General features: G+C 54.1%; 1 protein-coding gene across 4 annotated transcripts; it reads right to left on the bottom strand.

Moving 5' to 3' along the window:
* Positions 1-10: 10 nt before the first annotated feature.
* Positions 11-21,587, bottom strand: PHKA1 (phosphorylase kinase regulatory subunit alpha 1). 4 transcript variants are annotated; one of them, XM_054641126.2, is made up of 33 exons: positions 21,255-21,587; positions 20,993-21,151; positions 20,465-20,512; positions 19,750-19,918; positions 19,304-19,386; positions 19,048-19,128; positions 18,545-18,643; positions 18,294-18,440; positions 17,918-17,971; positions 16,371-16,493; positions 16,165-16,260; positions 15,308-15,415; positions 15,036-15,114; positions 14,456-14,590; positions 13,316-13,425; positions 12,517-12,661; positions 11,502-11,580; positions 11,004-11,083; positions 9,020-9,196; positions 8,532-8,626; positions 8,224-8,363; positions 7,937-8,093; positions 7,681-7,760; positions 7,407-7,485; positions 7,191-7,320; positions 6,713-6,814; positions 6,194-6,309; positions 5,844-5,882; positions 5,000-5,044; positions 4,576-4,746; positions 4,005-4,058; positions 3,667-3,867; positions 11-3,416 (listed from the first exon to the last, which is right to left on the bottom strand). In XM_054641126.2, the coding sequence occupies exons 1-33, from the start codon at positions 21,330-21,332 to the stop codon at positions 3,243-3,245; spliced, it is 3,633 nt and encodes a 1,210-aa protein (XP_054497101.1). In that variant the 5' UTR covers positions 21,333-21,587; the 3' UTR covers positions 11-3,242. The 4 variants fall into 4 exon arrangements, with proteins under 4 accessions (XP_054497101.1, XP_077042204.1, XP_054497102.1 ...); XM_077186089.1 differs by lacking the exon at positions 5,844-5,882; XM_054641127.2 differs by lacking the exon at positions 5,000-5,044.
* Between the last annotated feature and the right edge of the window lie 399 nt (positions 21,588-21,986).

A 21,986-nucleotide genomic window follows, 5' to 3' on the forward strand; every position in this document is an offset into this window, starting at 1 on the left:
GGCAGCCAACTAGTGTTAGAAGCATTTTTATTTGGGTCTCCACGCAGCTCGGGTGGTGTTTATTCTCTAAGAATGTAATTTTAAAAGGCCCGTGGCCTGCACGCAACCCCCCCACGCGGCGCCCGCTCTGCTCAAGGAGCCGCAGCTCAGGAGATGCCCGGGCCCCCCCCCCGACAGCTCCCACCGGCTCCCTCGGGTCAGAGGGAGGCGCCGGGCAGGGGCTCGGGCCCTTTAAGTCTCCCCTGACGGGACCAGGGATCACAAAGGGAGGGATTAGCCATGATAGGAAAGATGTATGCTAATGTCTTTACAAACAATTCCAAGAGCGAGGGTACGGGTGTTAACGTCTTAGAAATGGGTCTTAATGTTTCTACCCACTTCAAGCCACAGGTTTGTTACAAAACGCAGACAGTTTGATTCCTGAAACAGACAAATGGGTCCACACAAGCCTGAGTTTCTGAACTTTGGGGGAAAATTACAGGCTCGAGGGGAGAATATGTGGTAGACCGTTTGGGAAGGCTGTACCTTCCCAGTATCTCAGCAAATAGGCTAAGGAGGAGGGCAACAAGCACCCGGGAGTTTAGGATAAAAGGAAGCTGCACTTTCTGAAACCTAGAGAGAGAATATCCCACAGGCTAATGTCCCAGTGGACTCTCTCCCTTTATTTGAATAAAGTTGCAGGACTCCTCTGTCTCCTTTATGGACACTGGCTTTTCATGATCTTCCCTACAACCACATGTACAGAAGAGCTTCTGCCCCAAGAGACCACCTGGCTTTGAGGCCAAACCAACCTGGACATCAAAAAACGCAGGCAGGCACAGAGGAAAACATCTGGCTTTGGAGCCAGCCATATCCACAGTGGAGTGGCTGACTTTTGCCTGGCAGCCACCCCTGCGCTCACACACAGCCAGCCCAGGGTGCACCACAGGCTACATGGGCTGAGAGTGGCGCACGACATGAGCACTGTCACCCTGCCAGCTCAAGAGACAAGTTCAGCTGCTGTCCATCACCCTCTCAGAAGGAGTTCAGGCTGTGACATCTACCTGACAGAATCAACATCTTCTGTGCTTCCTAGAGTGGATGTGGCTCCTCAGACAGAGCTCCCATGAAACCACACAGCCATCCAGGCCTCTGGGTGCAGGGACTGCCAGAGCCTTTCACTGGGAAGCATGGCAGTGGTGAGAACAACTGCCTTCAGTGTGGCCAAGATCTGCCCACCCTCGGGGCTCAGATATGAGAGGATGTAGAAAGATTAAGGGGCATAAGGGAGTCTGAGAAAGATTCGTAGAACCAGGCTCTGCCCTGACAGGAACAGCCACCCCAGAATACACAGGTTCAAGGGAATCCTGTATGCTCCCCTCCCAGGTGAAGGCAGTAACTTAAAAGGAGTGGGTGGAAGCAAATCCCCTCCTTGCCCACCTTGCTTACCCACATGCCTCTGTACAGCAGGTATGAATCTCTCATGTGGAAGACCAGGCAATGGATGATGCAGATGTTAGTCCATCTACACCAGAGGTGTTGCCATGGCTGTGACACTCCCAGACCATGTCCACCTCTAAAGAAAGATGGGTTACAGTTGTAGGTGACTCCTTTCTGAGGGTCCAATGTGCCACACAGACAGTCCTCTTAGGGAAGTCTGCTGCCTTCCTGGGGCCCAAGTTAAGCACAGCAGTAGGACACTTCCCAGCCAGGTTCAGCTTCAGACTGTTATCCACTGCTGCTCTTCCATGTGGGTGGCAATGAAACTGCAACACACAGTCCAAGGGCAATCAAAGGAGACTTCAGAGCCTGGGGATGGTTGGTAAGAGATTCTGGAACACAGTTTCTTTCCTCTGTCCTTCCAGTTGTGGTCAGTGACATTGAAAGAGATGGATTCAGTCTGCTGAATATATGGCTTGGTGGCCGATGTCACTGCCACAATTTCAAGTTTTTTAATACTTTTTTTAACAAGGCATGCTGCGGTTAGATGGGATCAACTTTTCCCAAAGGGAAAGAGGATCTTTGCTCAGAGCTTTGCTCACAGACAGCTGTAAACCAGTCTTTGAGGGGGACATAGATGATATCAGGCTGGCCTGTGACAAGCTGTGGGACATTGCAAGGTCAGGGGGTGCAAGTGAGGGTTCTTGGCCTGTTGCTCAACATGCTGAGTGTACTGGAGCACACCTGAAGTCTTAGGGAGGTGAACTAGGGAGCCAAAAGGGAACCCCACTTCCTAAAACCGCTTTGTGGCATGTGTGCCTAATCCTCATTAGTCCAACTGCACCATCCTGAGTCGGGGCTGACCTGCATGGTAGATTAGAGCAGGGATCTGCTATGTCCCCATCCTCCTCTCTGCCAGGCTGTGGAAGATGGAGTGGAAGCCAGAGATGAGCATTAAAAGCATGGTTTTGATTGCACAGGTAACACCGAATAGCCAGCTCAGAGCTGCTTCACAGGGCATGAGAACTCAGGAACCTGTCACTTGGCCACTTGAACCACTGCCAGGGATAGAGTAGATGGAACACAGGGGCTGCCACTGGCATGTCCCAGCCAGCGAGAAGCCCTGTACTAGCAGCTTGGAGGTAAAAGGGATCCTGGCTACCATAACCTCCCCAGCTCTCCACACAGGACACCCAGTGGGGGATGATGGGCTGCCTGCTTCCAGGCAGCACAGCTGTGGCTGGGCTGGACCATATTGATTTTGGATGTGCTGGGAGAAAGGCTCAGGCACCATCCCCTATTCTCTAGCAAAACTTTTCCATCAGCAGCAGGAAGAGCAAGAGCTTCAGCCTGCACTAGCATAAATCCTGCAGATTTGGAATAATAAGCAGCACAGAAGAGGTTAAAAACTGCAAACCTGTTAGAGGCAGGGAGAGTTCGAGCTGGTCAGAGAGCATTGTAATGCTGAGCACAATGGTCTGGTCAGGGGAACCCCTTTCCAACTCCCTCAAACAGAGGTCTTTCCATGATGAATCAGGAGGAGATGATGAATCAGGAGGAGTCATGCAGACAGAACCTTCTAACACAAGCACGCTTCAAAGCTCAGCCCTTCCCTTGCTCTGCAGACCACACAGGCACGGGTCAGTTTAGGACACATGCCTCCTGTGGAGTTCCTCAGAGGGCTGCTCACTCACCAAGAGGCCAGGGCTGGGAGGAGAGATGGCCACACAGACTGCCTTGCAAACTAACCTAGCGTTCATCTTTAGAAGCTGTATGAAACAACCATCCCAGAGCACCCGCAACCCAGTGAGGAACTGCAAGAGCTACTGCATGGAGCAGCCATCTGTGGGCAGAAAGTCGTACACATACAAGGCCACCGACTTGGACAGATACGTCATGGTGCCAAACCGGCCGCTTGGTGCACTGTCATACAGCAGGCTGCAGATGCCTGTCGAAGGATCCCTCTCCAGCATGTGCTCATCAGCACCCAGGGCTTTCTGGATTTTGGACAGAGAAGAAGAGAGACATCATTAGGACAAAGGGCAATCCCATTATCAGCTTCCATCCCAAGTATTTTCTTTTGCACTCAGTGTGACACATTGATGATGAGGAGTGGGAGGAAGACACTATTGCTTTGCTGTGCCCCATGAATACAACAGGTAAAACAGGCAGGGCTCTCCAAGTGGGTGAGCCCTGCACAGGTATGGGGAATGTAGCCAGCAGCCCTGGGTGAGGCCTGGCCCCTACCTGCTCCTCATAGAAGAGGTCATTTGCTATGTGCAAGATCTTTTCCACAGCTATGATGCCACCAATGGTGTGCACCTCCATGTCCACCAGCATGGTGAGCACTAAGATAGCTTCCACCAGCAGCTGCCTGTACTCTGGCTGGGGCACACGGTTGAGGACAGATTCCACATGCACAGCAAACTTCATTTCCCCTGGGGTCATCTGTGAGGAGGTAGAAAGAAGTGTACCTAAAGCACTGTATCACCTGCTGAATTCCTGAGCTATGCTGGGCAATCACCCAGGGTAACCAGCACACAACAACCCATGTGCCCCATCCCCCCTTCACATGAACTTCCTACCTCTCTGGTTGTTGAGGAGGGAAGAACAAAGCCCTCCACAGAGAGACCATGGCACTGCAGAACAAGAAAGAGAGATCATGGTTATGGCTTGGAGAAGCATCATGCTAAGGTACATAGGTCCAGCCCACGAACTTGCTCCCAGTTGAGCACTGGTGCATGCTGCCCATACACCCCAGCTCCGCCTCCTGACTCCATATAGCATCACTCCTTTCCCATCAGTTCAGCGTCAGTCAGAGCCCCCTGCATCGGGCTCTGCTCCCTGGCTCACCATGCTGAGGATTGGCTGTGCCCAGAGCACCTTCAGCTGTGGCTCTAGCCATGCATTTGTCTGCTTGATGCATGAAGCACCTGAGCAGTTCCCCTCTGCAAGGTACAGGCTGAGGCACATCCTACAAGACTACAAGGCAAGTGCACATCTTCTACAGCTTTCCAAGGTCAGCTGCAGGCCTTGTCTCTGAAGCATATATCTACATAGCATCAGGGACCAGCCCTGAGTGCCTAAGTCCCCTTGGCAAGGCTGGTGCCTGGGACCGGAGGCTCACATGCATGGAGAGGCACCAGTCTAACTCACCTTCTGCAGGACCTTCCAGACCTTCTGGTAGAAGCCCACAGGGACACGGTTAAGGGCCCCATCCAGCCGGCGCCTCCGCTGCCACTGGCCCTGACGGCTGTCCGTAGTGCCCTGGTCTTCTAGCATCCTTGAAAAGGAGTCCTTGCCCAGCAGCTCTGTGTGCCCAGCAGACTGGGCAGACAAAACAAGAACCACAGAGACTGCTGCAAAGTTAAATATCCCACAGGAACGCAGCCTACTGCTGCTCAAGAGTTTGTTGTTTGAGGTTCTCCAGCCTCATTCCCAAGACAGAGCTGCTACCCCCTGCCCCCAGCAAAGCCCACCTTACAGCCCCAGCTCCCTGTAGCATCCCCCAGAGCACAGCTCCTTCCTGCAACCACAAACAAGACAGACCCTATGTGTGCAGCCAACAAACATAGGTTACCAGAGAGGACCTGAGGGCGGTGTCTCCGGACTGCAAACTGAGGGGCTGAAGGAGAAAGGGAGAGATGGAAATGAGACCATGCCAGAGCAGGGCAGCAGTCACAGCAAACAGAGTAGCAGCAGCACAGGTCAAAGTCAGGTGCCAGGGCAGTTATCCCAGGGCCAGGGCTGGCTGGAGACAGAGGGAGTTTTGAAAGGAAAGCTGCAGAGGGCTGCACATGCCAGAGCCGCAGCAGCAGTGGGTTTGCACTGGCCTGCACACAGGAATAGGACTGCTACTGCTCTGCTGGCTTGCTGGTATGGGCAGGGATTTAGTCTTGAGCAGACAGAAGGACCAGTAGGAAGGTCACTGCCCACAGACAACCCTCTGTGATGTCAGGTTTCACACTGCAGCAAGTTGGTCCTAACTCTGCTGCATCAGCCTGGCCCCAGCAAGTTCTGTCCCCTGTCTCTTTAATGACAAAACGTGTTCTAGAGCTCAGGACTCCTCCTGGACATAGGCACAAGAGGAGGTCCTTGGCATTTGTAGATGACCACAGGTGTCCTTCCCCAGAGAAGAAATAGCTGGGGAACCTGCAGGCAGGATCCAGTGAACTGTCCAGCAGAGTCACTACTGGTCAGGGCACTGGCAGCATCAAGCCATCCTGCTCAGCAGATTTTGTGGGTATAATGGAATGTATTTGAGCACAGCTCCCAGCTGGCTATAATGGCAGTTGCTTAGAGGAGAAGCCAACTCATTGTTGCAGTAGCTGAGGGAAGCTCATTGACTTGTGCATGCAGGGAAGCTGCCCTGGTGCATGGCATGAGGGGCAAAAGCTGAGGCTGCAGGACCAGGGAGGCTTCACCTTACTCCCAGGCAGAGACTGCCTACGTTTATCCAATTGCTGCAAGAGAAGAACAAAATGAAGGTTCTGCTGTTGGAAGATGCCCACCAAGATGCTGGCCACACCTGGGACACCACATGGTCCTCCTCACCCCTGCACCTTCTCAAGCACCCCTGTGCTCCCACTGAATTGCCAGAGCAACCCCTACCCACTACCAGATTCACCCCAACTTTCCTCTCAGGACAGAACTGGAGACAAAATTAGCTCCTGGAAGCATCTGTGTCTCCCACTCTTCCATCAGTTCTGTCTGGTTTGTAGCTGGTTTTCACCCACAAGACCTGTCATGAGTGGCCTGCACCACCTGCCCTCACCTGCTTGATTTCACTTTTCAGCCTGACAAGGCCAGTGCGCTCAGGCCTGGTGGTCCCGACAGCTCCCATGTCACAGATGGAGACAGCAGTGGTGAGCGACGAGTCCACTGAACGCACTGGTGGGGAAGAGAGGTCTATAGTGGGCCACATTGCTCAAGGCATGGCCATCCCTCATCCCACATCGCTGCCTGGGCACTGGGACCTCTGCATGACCTTGCCCTCTAACATGACAGCATCACAGATCCATGAGCGCAGTACAGAACTGCTTCAATTTAGACCCAACCAGATCAAGTGTCAAACTAAGCAAAGCTCAAATAGCCATGAGATTCGGGCTTGATCCCAGAAGTCACTCAGCCCCATCCTTATGAAGAGCAGAACTTCCTGTTGGACCCCTCCAGTGCTGAAGCATCTGTGCTGAACATGGGGGAGAACAGGGACAGCACTCAAAGGTAGGAACATGTAGATCTGGCCATGCTGTGCACTCAGCTTTGCCCCGAGATGCTCTCTGCTGCAACTCACCGCTCCTTTCCACCCCAAACTCCTTGCCAGAAAGGATGTGGTAGAGGAGACTCTTCATGTCTGATGGGCTGAGATTCATCAGGTTCTCCGTGGCTTCTCCAGCTGGAAAGAAGAGAACTGTGATTTTGTAGCCTACCTCACAGTCCTCCTAGGACATTTCTACCCTGCATGCCATTCTGTGACCAGGGGGAGCACTGGTACAGGAGGTCATCTGGCAAGGACATACACTAGGCTCCAGGTGTTGCCCATAACATGGACTCTTCCCATGGCAAGCCCAGCACATGCTGGGATGGAGACTGCAGTGCAATCACTTGTTTGTACTGCTCAAGAACATGTCCAGCTGCAGACACTGGCACTTCTATGCAGGGTCTTGTCCTAGCCTGAGCTGCCCACTTTTAACAGTACTCCTTTGTGGCTGACAGAGCCCCAAGCATCACAGCACCTACCCCAGCAAGGGTGTTGTCTCTGCCACATGTACCTGAACAACGCAGGGAGTGTGCCAGCTCTGTTGCCATCACCTGGATGATGAGCCCAATGCGGATGCGGAACATCTCAGCAAACAGTGCAGGCTGTGTGCGTATGTACATGGCTAAGTATACCATGATCTCCTAGAGGGACAAAGGCAGATCACCTCACTGCTGCTCACCGGGGCAGATACCCAGCTTTAGGCTCCCCTGACGTCCCAGCCCCTCACCTGGGTGAGGATAGACACACTGAGGTTCTTCTCACTGGCTTCATCAATAAGGTGAACAAGTTCCTCATAGGGGATCGGGCTGGGGTGTGGACAAACAGCAGAGCAAGTGAGAGGCAGCAGAGCAAACCCTGCATACCCCCAGTACAGCCCCAAGAGGAGAGATATAGGCTGGGGACAGCCACCCAGGGCCACTCCTGCCCATGGACCCCAGAGCAGCAGGCTCACATCCAGACCCAGCCCAGCATGCTTGGGGAGAGAGAGGTGCCACACTCACGTGGAGATTGTCTTCTCACGTGGCTCTGGGGGCAGCCCCACTGTCAAGTGTTTCTGGTGAGACAGGAGGTCAGTACAGGCCTGGGGACAGAAAGGCAGCTGCTGTCAACAGCTGAGGGTTTGGGGGCTCAGCACAGGCAGAGGGAGACAGAGCTGATGCAGCCATGGTTCTCCTGCTCACTCTGCTGCCTCCTCCCTGACAGACCTCAGCCTGGCTGTACAGCTGTTACCTCAGAGGCTGGCTGTACAGCTGTTACCTCATCCAGAGCTTCAACTTTCTTCTTGAGGATACCAGAGATGTAGCGAATCAGGGCCCACTGGCGTGTCTCCCCCACACGCACATACAACTCAGTGAGCAGCTCCTTGATGGTGGGGCCAGGCTCACTATCAAGCCCTGTGTGCCACTCGGGTCCCCTATGAAGATGAAGGAGGTGCTGCGTTTTATGTCCAGCAATTTGTCTATCGCAGCTCCCTGGCAGGCCCCCTGGGCTGTACCAAACCCCTCTATGCACAGTGAGCCCTCAGGACACAAAGATCATCCTACTTGAGGATGTGGAGCATGTAAAGGATGTCTGCTTGTTCCTGCAGCGTGGGGCAGATGCGCAGCTGGTCCACCAGTGCCTTGCAGTCCACGTTGCCATCCTCATCACGTGGCAAGTTCATCTCTGCATAGAGTGCGTGGCTCTGGAGGAAGGGAGACCTGTGCTGATGATTAGCATCACCAGCACCCTGCACCAAATGGACCCATGCATATTCTCCCTCATCAAACAACAGGACTTCCCTTTGCAATCCTGCAAGGACACTCTGGCTATAGCTGAAAGGATAGCTCAGTCTGGGAGAGACAGAACTCACCTTGCCATCCAAGTCATGCTGGTGGAGTGAACTCAGAAGCTTAACTGACTGCTGCGATGCCTGGAAGATCCCGCTGGGGACATACATCCCAACATCTAAAAAAAACCCCACAGGTTGGCAGAGACACATCTAGCCCCAGTCACCACTACTGTGCCCCAAACTACCTCAGACACTGACACTGCTCCCCAACCAGTCCTTGCAGAGAAGTTGGCTAAGGGAGAAGGAGGCCCTGTCTACCCATTCAGAGGAACACCACAGGGAGCTGCCATCCTTTATTGAGTTTTCATGGGGCTGCCCAGGCACCAACTCCAAGACACTCCATGGCCAGGACTAACATGATGGACATAAAGTGCCTTTGCCCAGGTAAAGGCTTAGTTTCTCTGCAACCCATGGTAACCCTAACATCATACAGCTGTGAAAGCTCCCAAAGCACTTCAACCTCACCCCTGGGCTCAAGGGAAGATATGGAGGGTGTTGGAGTTACTCACTCTGGACATGCAGGTCCTTGGCCTTGGATGCCAGGGACATGAGGTCACGGGTGGTCTGGACAGCAGCCCTGAAGCGGCTCAGCCCTCCCCGCTGGGTGGTCGGAGGCAGGTTTGACTGCGGAGTCGTGCGCTGCAGCAGGTGATCCAGATACTGAGCAACCTCATCGTCAGTGTCCTCTGGAAGGGAAAGAGCAGAGCAGAGCAGAAGCCACTTTGAGTCATAGCACCAAAGGCCCAGAGAGCTCCACCTGTGCCTCAGCAGGGAGAAAGCTTTGCTGGCTGCACAAAGTGACAATGTAGGGCCAGTGCTGGCAGTCAGGTAGACTAATGGACAGTGCCAGCAGCCAGGCACACAAAGCACCCCTGTTCCTGCATGACTCCTGCCTAGGACACTGCCTGCCCTAAACTGGGGCTCTCTCCATGTCCCATGTTGACAAAGGAAGCAACAGCATGTTGCTGCAGCATGTCTCTGATCCAAGCCTGTGCAAGGACAGGAACGTCCCACTCAAACCCTGCAGGAAAACCCTCACACTCCTTCTCTCCAGGGAAGAAGTGGGGAGGTACAGCCAGAGGCAGCTTGTCCAAGCAGAGACCACTTACAAGCACCCAAGCACAGCAAGGGCATCTTCCAAGCAGGACTCCAGCAAGGGAGCAAGGCAAGGTGGGTTTTGCAACAGTTATTTGTAAGTTGGAGTTACAGGAAAAGTTATGGTTCCTGCTTTGCTCTTTGCCCAGCTTCAAGCAGCCCCCAACACCACATCAGGATCATGAGAGGAGCCATGCACTAACAGCAGCATGGAAGACGGTGCTCAGAGGCCAGGTCTCTGCTCAGTCAGGAGATAAAAGTGAGGGGATGCCCCTGGGGGGGAACTGCCCCAGATAAAACACAGATGTCAATGCACTACCAATGGGCCAGGGCAAAGTTATGCTGCTCTCCAACTGGCAAACTTAGAGATGTGTTGGGCCCAGGAGACAAGCTGCTGACTGCACCTGAAGCAGCATGGCATCTCCTTTCCACCCCTCAACAGTGTGCCTCGTGACAGTGCCTGAAGGCTAGGCTGGAAAAATCGTCTAAGCACCACCCTTGAGAACATTCACCTGGCTGCAGCATCTGTCCACAGGAAATCTAAAATTTAGCATCTTTGAGATGCTGTTAAAAGACCAGGCAGATCCTCTCACTGGAGCTGGGAGGCAAAGCAGACACCTTGGACAAACCCTGATGCAGCCTGTAAGGAGGCTGCAGATGAAGTGAGAGAAGGGCAAGAAAAATGAGCATTCAGAGTCCCAGCAGTGCGTTCACTGGCTGCAGGAGCTGCAGTGGGAAGGCTGATGATGACCAGTGCTAGGTCACACAGGAGATGTCCTCAGGCCTGCTTGCAAGGGGAACAGCAAAACTTGCACCCTGCCATGGTCCCAGCACAACTGGGCGGGGGGGGGGGTCCCTTATGCTGTGACAGACCAAAGCATTCTCAGGTACTCTCTATACAGCAGTAAGGCTTCAATTTGGCACTCACGGGAGTAGCTCTGCCCAGGGGAGGGGCAAAGGGTTTGGGAAAAAAAACAAATTAATTAGGTGGCTCTTCCCCACCACCTTTGTCACTGTGCTATCACCTTCTGCATTGCCATTTATGCATCAAAGACCCTCAGCCACATCTCCCAAGCTGAGGCAGGCTGCCAATCCTTTATCTCTTCTCCACATAGCAGCTTATGAAGGTCAGAGCTGCTCATTCCAGACAAGGTTGACAGAGAGCCAGATGGGAACATGGTGAAAACCCAAGCACATGAAGAACACAGCGGTGTATGCTGGCAGGGAGGTTGGGTGTTATGGTTGTAAGGGTGAGTTAGGCATTTGCCACCCCACAGTAGTGACTGGCCTGTTCTTGTTTACCATCCTCTGCTACCTGCAAGCCATACAGCCACTCCTAGGTGTCTAGCTTCTCAAAGCTGTCACTGCTGAGCCTGTAACTCATGGCAAAGACCTTACCCTCTGGCCCAGGGTCCATAAAGCTGAGGTGTGTTCGGCATGATGTTGTCAGGAACTCCGACAATTTACCAGTCTGAATTCTGGGCAAGAGATAGGAAGGTCACATGGAGAGGAAAGGGGAGGTGATACCCTTGGCTTTACCTCCTGGCTCCCGCCCTTTGATGGGGAGAGACATGTTCACCAGGAGCATTCACACACTGGTGTCTACTTTAGCTGCCTGCAAATCTTTCAGCTGTGGGTGGGCATGGAAGGGCTGCCCAAAAGCTATTAGGGAAATCCTGTAGCCATGGATTTGATGACATGAAGGGCCATGTCCTCTCTTTCATCTCCTCTGTTGGGATTGTAGCCCTAGGGGACGCTGATAGCCTAGCACACCCCAGTGTATCTTCCCCAGCTTGCTCCCCCACACCCTATACTCTGCCCAGCAGGTATCCTCATAACCAGGCTCTTGGAGGCCATGAGCCCTCTCCCTCCTGCACTGCAGGAAGCCGCACTCACCTTGCACCACCAAAATACCCATCCTGCAGCTTCTGCAGCATTGCCAGCACCGTGGGATGCACACTGCTGCTGGTTTCATCTGTGTGGAAGATGCACAGGCAGTCAGGCCCTCACACTCAAACTCACCCCCAGAATGTAACCCAGGACTAGGTGAGCATTCAGACACCCAAAGCACCATGGCCAGACCCTTACTCTGGGGTATGTGGTCAGGCTGTGGTACCAAAAGCACCACCCAAAAAGGGAAATTCTGGACTGTCCAGGCTGGATTCAAGGAAAACCATGCCAGGATGCACTCCAGGCTCCACGGATTTCACCTTTGGCTGAAGCAGACAGTACTAGACAGCAGCCCCTAACAGCCCTCTGCTCTGTCTCTGCCTTTCACATAAAGAAGCAGAGGAGTGAGCTGCTGTCGAGGTCAGGAGACACCACAGCAAAAGGCACACTCGAGAAATTAAGGGGATTTTAAATACACAAGGAGAGACAGAAAGGCCTTAAAGCAGAACAAAGTCACTTTCCTACACCAGGCTCATAGGAAACCTGTGAGCTGCTGTAGGCAAGCCAGTTCTACTCTGTGCCTTTACTCCTTCCGGTTTACTGTTTTCTCCTCTCTGTTGATTAGGAAAGCCTTTAGCAGGTGCTCAGTCTTAGGGAAGAGTCAAGACACAGAAAGAGCACCAAGAACACTTCTACAGAGAAATTGTGTTTTTGGTCTTGCTCCCAAAAGGCCTTCCCACAAGCCTATTTGCCTGGAGCCTGAATACGTCTGTGCCAGCAAACAGCCCTTGAGCTGCAGGTACTAGTGCCTGACAGACAACCCTGTTAGCTGCCAGGCCAGCTGCCCACTCAACATGGCTCCTCTGAGCAGTAAGCTCTGCACAGGACACTACTGGCTGCTCCAGCCTCACCATGTCCCTGTTATTGAGATGGTCACACATTTGCCCACCCCCTTCCTCCTGCAGAGCTATTTCCCAGGGCTGCTCTAAGCAAATGCCTTGCCATGCTGGAGCATCTATACCGAGCATGGTGTGGGAGATGGGAAAGGTGATGGTTGGTCGCCCAGTCATCCTCCACCGGCTGCACAGGTAGGAGAGGTCTGTCCTCAGCATCTCCACAATCATCTTGTTGTCAAGAGCCAGGTAGAACTGCTGCTGGTCTATGAACTTTGAGGACAGCAAGAGACATGATCAGCCCTACATGTAGTCACTAGGTCCTTATGGTGCCACCTATGTCTTCCCACAGGCACACAGTCAAGCTAGCCATGCTGTGCACCCAGAGGGCATGTGCCTTTGCACTAACAGCTCATCCCTTACTTGGCAGGTGCTAGTACAGCCCAGCAAGGGACCCTCATACCCCAGGGCAGCTACTGGCCACTAACAACTATGGGGACATAACTAACACCATAGCTCAGCAGCAGCAGCATCCAGCCCCATACAGTGAGTCCATGTTGTGCCTGTTTCATGTGAATATGCACTCCCCATAGTGCTAGGTTGGGATTACTGCTTGTACCCTGGACACACGTCCGTGGCCTGCCATCAGCATCCTTCTGGTGTCCTCGTCAGGGTGAGCAGAGATTTTCATCCAATACTGATCATTAAAAGGCTCAAGCTGTCCCAACATCCACACAGCCAGGACCACCAACTGTGCTGCCTCATGCCACAGAGTTGGACTACTCCACACCCCCAGGCTGTTTAGAGAGCGTTGGGGTCACACCTTAGAGTGTGTATCTTAGAATGAGTACCCAGCCATTGAAGAAACTTCCTGCCCAGTTTCATATCACAGAATAGCTAGGAATGAGCCTCTGCAATGTCACTCACCTGTGGGGTAAAGGTAAAGATGCTCTTCCTGATTTTGTAGAGCTTGGAAGTCCCAAGGACACCCATATGCCGGTAGGGCCGTCCAGTAAGGCACATCTGCTTGTTGCGGCCTGGGAAGGCAGGGAGAGGAGTTTTTAGTACAAGCCTTCTCATGAAAGGGCTGCAGCAGCAAGTAGTGCCAGGCATCTTGCTACCAGCCAGCAGGGAAATGCTGGTTTGAAGTTGGGAAATCCCAGAACTGTGTGTCAAGCCGGTACAGTTCTAAGGGACAGTAATTCTGTCCCCACACCTGCCCAGAGGGGTAGAGACATGATGAAACAGCAATACACAGCCTGTCCTGACTTCTGCAGTGTCACAGTTTCTGGTCTTTGGGCATGTCAGAAGCAGGAGCAGTGCTAGGGGTGCCCCTCTGCATAGGGCTGGGCCCCCTAAGCTGATAGCTCTATCAGCATTCCAGTTGCTCCTGGATGACTCCCAAAGCCCAGGATGGTGGAGCAACAGCATTACCCCTTGCTTGTCAGCTCTGGCAGCTGCCAGGCTGCTCCCCCTGCCCATCACGCTTGGCCTTTTGGTGGCCTAAATTAGCTGCCAAATTAAATCACAGCAGATCAGGTGTCTCCTTTGGCCCAGGCTAAATCTCTAGCTCCTGCAAAACAAACCCCCTGCCCGAGGGTTTGCAGCATCAAGGAGCAAGCATGCAGAGGTGAGCACATCCTCCCTTCACACTCAGCCCTGCCCACCCACTAGCAACAGCCATACTGCCTGAGCTCTGGGCCCTCTTTGCCAGGGACAGCCAGAGGACGCTTCTGGGATCTGGCTCCCCCATCCAGATCTGAATACAGGAACAGAAGACAACTCCTGCCCACATGAGGTTCAACATCTATCAGTCTCTTGTCTCTTCCTGGGGTGACTGTGCAACTGCAAGCCAAAGCTCTATTCCTGTCAGAATCACACTGAACAGCACTGTCTGCCACTTTGTTCCCCTTTGCCATCAGTGGCCTTATCAGGCCTAGAAATGGGCAGCAGAATCCTCATCAGCCAAGCAGAGGGCAGGACATGACTGTCTATGAGCAGGAGTGCCAGGGGTGAGACAGACCCTTCTGCACCCCATTTGCTGCAGGAGCAGGGAGCCCAGCTCACCCAGCCGGGCATAGATGTGGCTGAGGATACGAGCAGGCTGCACTCTGATGGGGTAGACGTCTGCCACAGTCTCCACGTTAATGCCTTCCTTCTGCAGGATTGCCTTGATCCCCTCTGTTTCAGCCAGGATACACACTGTGGATGGAAGACAGTCTCAGTGCAATAGAGGCACAAGGGTGTGTGACAACACTGCCCCATGCCTTTGGGGACACATACAAGGCACCACACCACAGAGAAGAAGCTGTCTGGGGTCCCTTGGGAACCAGTTCCCACTGCAGAAGTCTGCTTTGCTCCTCCTAACACTCTATACACACAAGTCTTCCTCACCAAGTGGCAGGAAGACAATTTTCAACCTCTCTGCAGAGGAGGCTGCAGCAGATGATAGTTTTGTGGGTCAACACAGGATGAAACGGAAGGACTTGCACCCCGTCTTTCACCCACCCTGCCAGGACTGAGACTGGGTTGTATTGGCAGCAACCCATCAAGCAGAGTCACCCCAGAGGCACCTCTGAATTCTGCACAGCCAGAGTCCTCCCCACCTGCCAGACTCAGGGGTTTGGGACTGGTTCCTTTCCCTCACCTTGGACCACCACATCAGGTTTAGGGACAGTCGCGAAACGGCGGTTGAGGGGATCTATTTCACCAGGAGCTAGAAACCCCTGTGGAAAAAAAGGTATAAAGAGACTAACATTTTATAGGTAGGGTAGAATGGATGATGCCTACGGACAACCCACCTTTAAGAGGTCCTGGGGGATGGAGGTGACAACTTCCCCATGGTGAGTGGCAGCATTTGCACCTTCACAGCTCAGAGCCTAGTCCCACAGCCCTCCCCAGCACCCAGGGTGACCCTACCTCGGCCATCAGACAACCCAGGATGTAGAGGGACTGTCCCCACATGTGTGGCAGCTTGCCCATGGGTATCCTATCCACAGTGTGCGGATTCCTGTATTCTTCATCCACCTAGAAGACAAGTCAGGAGGTCAAGAAGGGATCCATAGACACAGGATGCTGAAGGAAGCATCCTCAATGCATCTTGAAGTCCAGCAGTTCAAGGCTTAAAACAAGGCCTGACAACAGCATTTGTCACAGACCCAGGTTACATTCCTCCTCTCTTACTATGACTGCCCCAGGCATCTGTGTCAGACAACAGAGCAGCTGCTCAAACCATGTTTGGTTTCTCAGTTCAGGCCATCCCACTAGAACTGACATGCCCCAGGAGCACCCAGAGATGCTTTCTGATACTGGTGAGGAGCACATCTCTCCTGGATAACCTGAGCATCAGGAGGCTACTGCTCTTAGCCCAGGCCCACACAAATTCCTTCACCGCTGCACTGGAGCTCAGCTCCACCTACTCAGCCCAGGTCTGCTTGTTCTGAGCTCTCGGAGCACTGAGTCTCTGAGCAAGCAGACTGTCAGCAAAGAACTCTTGTGTGTGGGAACAAGAAATGCTTTGGGAGAAAAACCCCAATTTTTATCACAGTTTCATAACAGCTCCAAGCCATCCTTTTTATACATGAGGTTTCCATGCACTACATGTGCCCCTTCACTAACAATTTGGGTTAATAAGCACTTAAAACTTAATTATCTGATAAGGAGACCAGGAGTTTCAGCACTGGACTTTCATGATCCTTGTGGGTCCCTTCCAACTCAGAATATCCTGTGATTCTGTAAGACACTCCTGCTTTCTACCATAGCTCAGGTTCACTCACCTTATCTGGTGGGACACTGTAGAGCTCTGGCAGCAGGCGTACCCCATTCTTCCCCTTGATAAGAACCCCCTCAAGGGCTTCCCGGTACTCCTGCACCTGAGAAGAGAGGAGAGGAAATCTGCTGCCAGCTACCTGCTTCCTTCCTCCACACACTTCTCCTGCCAGGGACTTTTTTCCACTAGCCCAGCAGGTCTCACCTCTCTTACCTGCTCCATGTTTCCACTGAAAATCCCATCAATCATCAAGTATGCCCAGAAGAGAGGCCACTCACACTCAATGTTCTCAAACAGCTTCAGCTCAGCAGGTTCATAGTAGAGGCGTTTGGGGTCCTGTAAGTGACATCAAGGCAGGTGGTATGTAACAGGATACCCTCAAACTGACAGGGCTTCTCCTCCCCATGAGACCATAGCCTCAAATGTCCTCCCAGCCCTTATTTGCAGATGGCCAAGAAAGAACTGAAAAGCAATTTCACCTCCAGCCTCTGTTTTCTCCATTGGACTACCCCCTCCTGAGCCCCCTGCACTGATAATGGAGAGACTTACCCTTCCTGGGGTCTACATCCCCTGTGCCATGTTGGGTCCCCTCTGCCTTGCCTGCTCTGCCTGAGCCTCTCAGCATCTGTCTCCTCCAGCACCATCAAGCTGGCCCAGCCAGGTGAGAGGGCTTGGCCTGGTCACACAGGGCCAGAGAGGTTCCTTCATGGCCCTCCTGCCATGTGGTGCCACTGTGAGCCCAACACAAGGGAAGTTGTCAGGATGAAGAGCTGCCTGCACAGAGCCTTCCCACTACAGTTCTGTGTGGTGTAGTGCCCTTTCCTCAACCCTCCCTGCTAACTGCTCTGTCTGCTGCAGAGAAGGGAGAATGTTTGCCTTGGCAGACTATTCAGGCAGAGAGGGCAGAAAGAGCAGATATCTTCTACCTGGACTCCAGCCATAAGCTTCCAAAATCCCATCTGACTCCAGCTAGCTGCATGCCTCTGCAGGCACTGCTGCTCTTTCCATGCCTCACAGCTCCCCAGAAGTAAGTAATCCACAACTCTGCATGCTGCCAAAGCTCACAAGCACTGGGAACACTGGATTGGAGATGCTGCTGCTTCCCTCTGGCTCTGGAGGAAAGGCAGCCACACATACTGCCTATTATGGGCAGGTCTGCAGAGATGCAGCAAAGGAGAAGCATTCAGAAGTACTCAAGACCAAAGGTTACAGGTCCAGCAGCTGGTGATGACTTAAGAGCCTTTAAATATCATTTCCTAGTTCAGCAGTTAACAAATGAGACTGCTGCTTATAAAATTTTCCTGTTTTCTCTCCCCAAAGCAGCAAACTCTCCACTTGCTCCCAGGGCCATTCTGACAGTACCCAAGCTGGCTGCTGGTCTAGGAGAGACAGAAGCAGCTTCGTGACCTCCACAGCTACCTTGCTCAGGGCTGATACAGCCCTGGAAGAGCCCACCTCAGCAAGGCTCCCATGCTGGGCACTGGTCCCACCTTCTACCAGCCTAAGAAAGACACACCATCAGGTCTCAGGATACAGGCAAAACCAGTCTCTGGCCATCTGCTATGGGCGTGGGTGGGACATACCACCTCTCCAATGAGCTCTGGCATTTTGGGGAGCCTTGCCCAGACCCATGACACTGCCTGGGGCTACTCAGGGCTCCTGTCTTCCCAGTGCTCCCTAACACAGCCTTTGTGCGGCATCCAGGCAGGCTGCTGCTTGGCAGTCAAGTTCTGCCAGGCAGCAGGGCTGAGGACCCTCACCTCTTTGGGAGTCCTGTATCCATCCCGGAGGAAGCGGCAGCAGCCATAGCGGCCCTGGAAGGGAGGGAAAGATGTGCTGAGCAGGAGGCACAGTGTGAGATATCTTGTACTTTCAATGCAGAAGCAGGGGCAGGATGTTTCCTTCAGCCAAACACCCCCTCCCTCACTCACCCAGCACTCAGGTAGCACAATCACAGCCTGGGGCCACAGCACACAGGGCTGCTTCTTTGCACACCCCTGCCACAGGTCATGGAGACTGGGACAGGACATGCCCCAGCAACCTCCCACAGAACATGTTTTTGAGGAAAAAAGGGCTACAGCAGTCTGGACTGCAGCTGTCTCCTGGGAACAGTAAGCCAAGGGCAGAGATGCTCACCTGCAGCTTGGTGATAATCTCCTGCTTGGTGATTTCTACCAGCTCGCTGTCCTCCACAGCAAATGCTGGGTAGGAGATGACAGAGAGCACACTGGCATCCACCTCCTTGGATGTGGAGGCCCTGGGCAGCATTGAGTGGAGGATCGACTGGGCAAAGGGGAAGGAAAGGTGGTTAGGCTGTCAGGCTAACACTGCAAACCCAGTAGATCACAGTTCCTCTTGCAATAGTGTCATGGCTGAGGGGTTCTCACCTGGCAGTGCTGCACTTCATCTGACAGCACCCATATCACTGACTGTGGGCCTCCCTTGGCTCCAAAGAGATCCAGCTCATCCAGTGCCTCCAGGGCAGCCTGCAAGCAGGGTGAGACACAAAATGTCCTTCACCTTGCTGCTCATCTGTAAGAGCTCTCATTCCATGCTAGTCCCTCTGTGTAAAGCACTGCCCAAATTTAAAAGAATTTGAACCCTGCTGTGGCTGCAGAACATCTCAGGTCAAAATGGGACATCTCCAGACATCAAAAGGGTCTGGAACATTTCTGCAACACACCCCCAATTAACTTTTCACTCCCAGTTCAGGCAAAATCCAGGCTAGAAGGGCACAGTTTTATCCCAGTGCACAAGAAGATAGGTTCCTGGGGAACCTATCACTGCATTGAGCCTCAGCAGTTCAACATGCCCAGCCTGCCCTGTCAAAAAGCAGCTCAGGGCCACTGGTGCTCCTCATCCCACCAGCCAGCATTGCTTCCCAGCTCACCTTGGCCATGCCAACAGAACTGGCATTCAACTCGGTGATGCCCTGGTTTGTCTTGTCCCCACGCTCCCATATGCCAAAGTCCTGTGAAGCAGGCACTGTTTCAGAACACACCCAGAAAGTCTTTGAATCACACCCATCCACGGTGCTTCCAGAGGGTGCAGGTGTGGCTCAGGTGGAACCCACAGCTGTTCCTAGACACCAGTGCAGTATTGCCACCATTGGAGCACACCCCTCCTCCCCAGCACATGCTACCCACCGCAGTTTTGTAGGCAGCTTCGATGTAGAACACAAGGTTCTGGATAAAGTTGACTTCATCCAAGCTGTGAATTATGTGGAGGCCTAAAGCAGAGGGAAGAATTCACATTATGCTCCAAGCCCACAAGCATACTCAGAATGGGGCTGCAGTAACCCAGGGACGATTCCTCCCCACTGCATGCCTGCCCAACGGGAGCTATGTCTTAGCTGACTCCATCTCCACTCCCACCCCTTACAGCAGCACTGGGGCTTCAGACAAACGGACTTTTGGAGAGACCAACATCAGGGGGCCCAAACCCGCCTCAGGTACTGTGAGCATAAGGAAACAGTGGGAGTCACGGAAGCCATTGCAACAGCTTGGCACCCAGGACGCTGCATCCAAACTGAGACTCTGAAGAACCTGAAGAGTAGCATGCTCAAAGCTGCAATGGGAGCCCCCAGCATTACCTGAAGCCGTCATTTGTGCAAGCATGAGGAGGTAGAGGGAGGTAGCATCCATCTGTAGGTGACCCCATTCGTGGTCTCCTACCACAGTGGCACAGGTGTGGGTGTTATACTTGGCATGCAGGCAGTCCCTGGTGCTCTGACTGTACTTGAAGGCCTCTACCTTGTCCACCTTGAGAAGGGCAAAGAGATGCAGGCATTCATCGAACCCTGTCTACAGAGAGATCTGACAGCTCCTGAGCCAAGGGCTGCCCCATGCCATGAGTGGAGCACATGGAGTCATGCCTGGCAGGGTAGAAATTCCGAAACCCCTGGGCTGAGCCCCACTGTGCACAAAGGCAGCGAGTTCAGGCTCACATGCTGCTGCAGCACAGGACTGCAGCAGTGGACAGCCCACTGCCACAGCTGCACCATGCAGAGAGAAAAGGGTTACCCCAAATGCCCTCAGGGAGGAGAAGCTGTAGAATCCTGCCAGGCCTCATGACAGGGAGCAGCTGGCAAAGGCTCCACTGGCTGCCAGCCCACAGCTCAGGAACTTCAATCGCACCCATGACAGATGCTCACTCAGAATTTATTTCAAGACTTGCTGGAAGGAGGCCTTCCCTCTGCTCATCAAGGAAGGCTGGGGAGGGCTGGGGGAGCTAGGACAATAGCCTCTGTGGTATAGCAGGGCTTTAAGAAGACCACGTGACACTCAGAGGTAATCCCCAGCCCCTACCTGTCTCATCATGCACTGGAGCAGCCCCTGCATCAGCTTCACCACGCTCTGCAGGAACAAGGAAAATAGGTTTGTTAATCTCCAGGAGAAGCCCTGACTCAGGATCAGCTGGCTGCTGACCTTTGTGGGGCTCAGTGTCCGTAATCAGAGCCCCTGCTCACATTTTCACAGCCCCTGGGTGACAGCAGAGGGAAGATTTCTTGGTCTGCCAGCAAGGCCAGGTTGCCATGCTGTGCAGGAGGACAGAGGGCATGGCTGCAGGACATGGCTCCCCGGCCCTTGAGAAAACGTCTGTGGCCCCGGATCACCCCAGAGCCAGAGGTCTAGACCCTCTGGTTGGGCTCCAGTGTGGTCTGGGAAGAGCAGGCTCTGACATCCATTCCCATTGCCTCCCGTGTCCGGGTAGAGCCGCGTCCTCGTCCTCACTGCACTGCCCCTGACCCAGCTGTGACCTGTGGCCGACCAGACCGGGGTGACTGCTGTCCCCGAGTGACACCAGCCCCGCCCCCGGCTCCTGCTCCCTCCTACCTGCTCCAGCTCGTAGGCCTTGGCCTTGTCCTCGTCGCGGTCGGCATTCTTGCGGTAGGCTAGGCCAAGACCCCACACCGCCAAGATGCTGTACACGTTGTCCCGGACCCAGGCGTCCTGGTGGTCGGCGCTGGCGGGGAGCAGCCCCGTCACCGCGTCCTGCGGAGGGGACGCACCGTTCACACAGAACTCCCTGGCCCAGCGGCCGGCGGAGCGCGCCGGGGCCCCGGGTCTGCTCCTCATTCCCGGGCAGGGTCCGCACCTGGTGGCGGAGGATAGTCTGCTGCACCAGGCGCCCGTAGCCGTCCAGACGTACACCCGAGTTGCTCCGGCTCCTCATGACGGCGGCAACAGGATGGGAACCGGCACCGGCGGGACGGCACGGGTCCTGTCAAAGCCCCGCCCCACCCCTCCCCGTTCCGCCCCGCGGCACCGCCTGCTCGCTGCCGCCGACGGCGCTACCCGAGCACCGCTACAGCCCCTGAGCGGCCGCCCCACCCGCGCTGCCCGGCGCTTCTCGCCGGCGGTGGCTTCGGTCCACGGGGCGCTCAGTCCCGAGTGGGCAGGACCTGGAGGACATGGAGGCCCCGCGGGCGTGGCGGCGAGGGCCTTCGGCGCCCCCTGCCGGGCGAAGGCCGAGCAACGCTGAGTATGGATACGCGGCTGCAAGGACAGACACACGGACGGACACACGGATAATCAGATACACGGACGGACGCGCGGACGCACAGATACCTGTGCCGGTGTGGAACAGATACTCGGACTGGTGTGTAGTGTGGCGCAGGGACGCAGGATGTGTTCGCGTACTGGTGTGAGACTGTACAGACACACAGACGGACACACAGATAGGTACACGTACCAGTGTGGGTCTGTATGGACACGCACACGTAAGCTAGGTGCAGACACAAAGACACGCATGTGGACAGAGGCATGGAGACGTCCATAGGTGTGCACGTGCACGTAGGAGCATGGACATGCACACACATGCACACGT

This window comes from Agelaius phoeniceus, chromosome 14 (genome assembly GCF_051311805.1).
Source record: "Agelaius phoeniceus isolate bAgePho1 chromosome 14, bAgePho1.hap1, whole genome shotgun sequence".
Classification (NCBI taxonomy): domain Eukaryota; kingdom Metazoa; phylum Chordata; class Aves; order Passeriformes; family Icteridae; genus Agelaius; species Agelaius phoeniceus.

Bases quoted from the DNA above. Each gene is read 5' to 3' on its own strand.
- PHKA1 (XM_054641126.2), bottom strand. From the start codon at position 21,332: ATGAGGAGCCGGAGCAACTCGGGTGTACGTCTGGACGGCTACGGGCGC. The intron at 18,441-18,544 runs GTGAGAACCCCT...CCCTTTGCCCAG, and splicing joins ATGAAGTGCAGCACTGCCAG to TCGATCCTCCACTCAATGCT. The intron at 8,627-9,019 runs GTGAGTAACTCC...GGTTTTTTTTAG, and splicing joins CAAGGACCTGCATGTCCAGA to ATGTTGGGATGTATGTCCCC.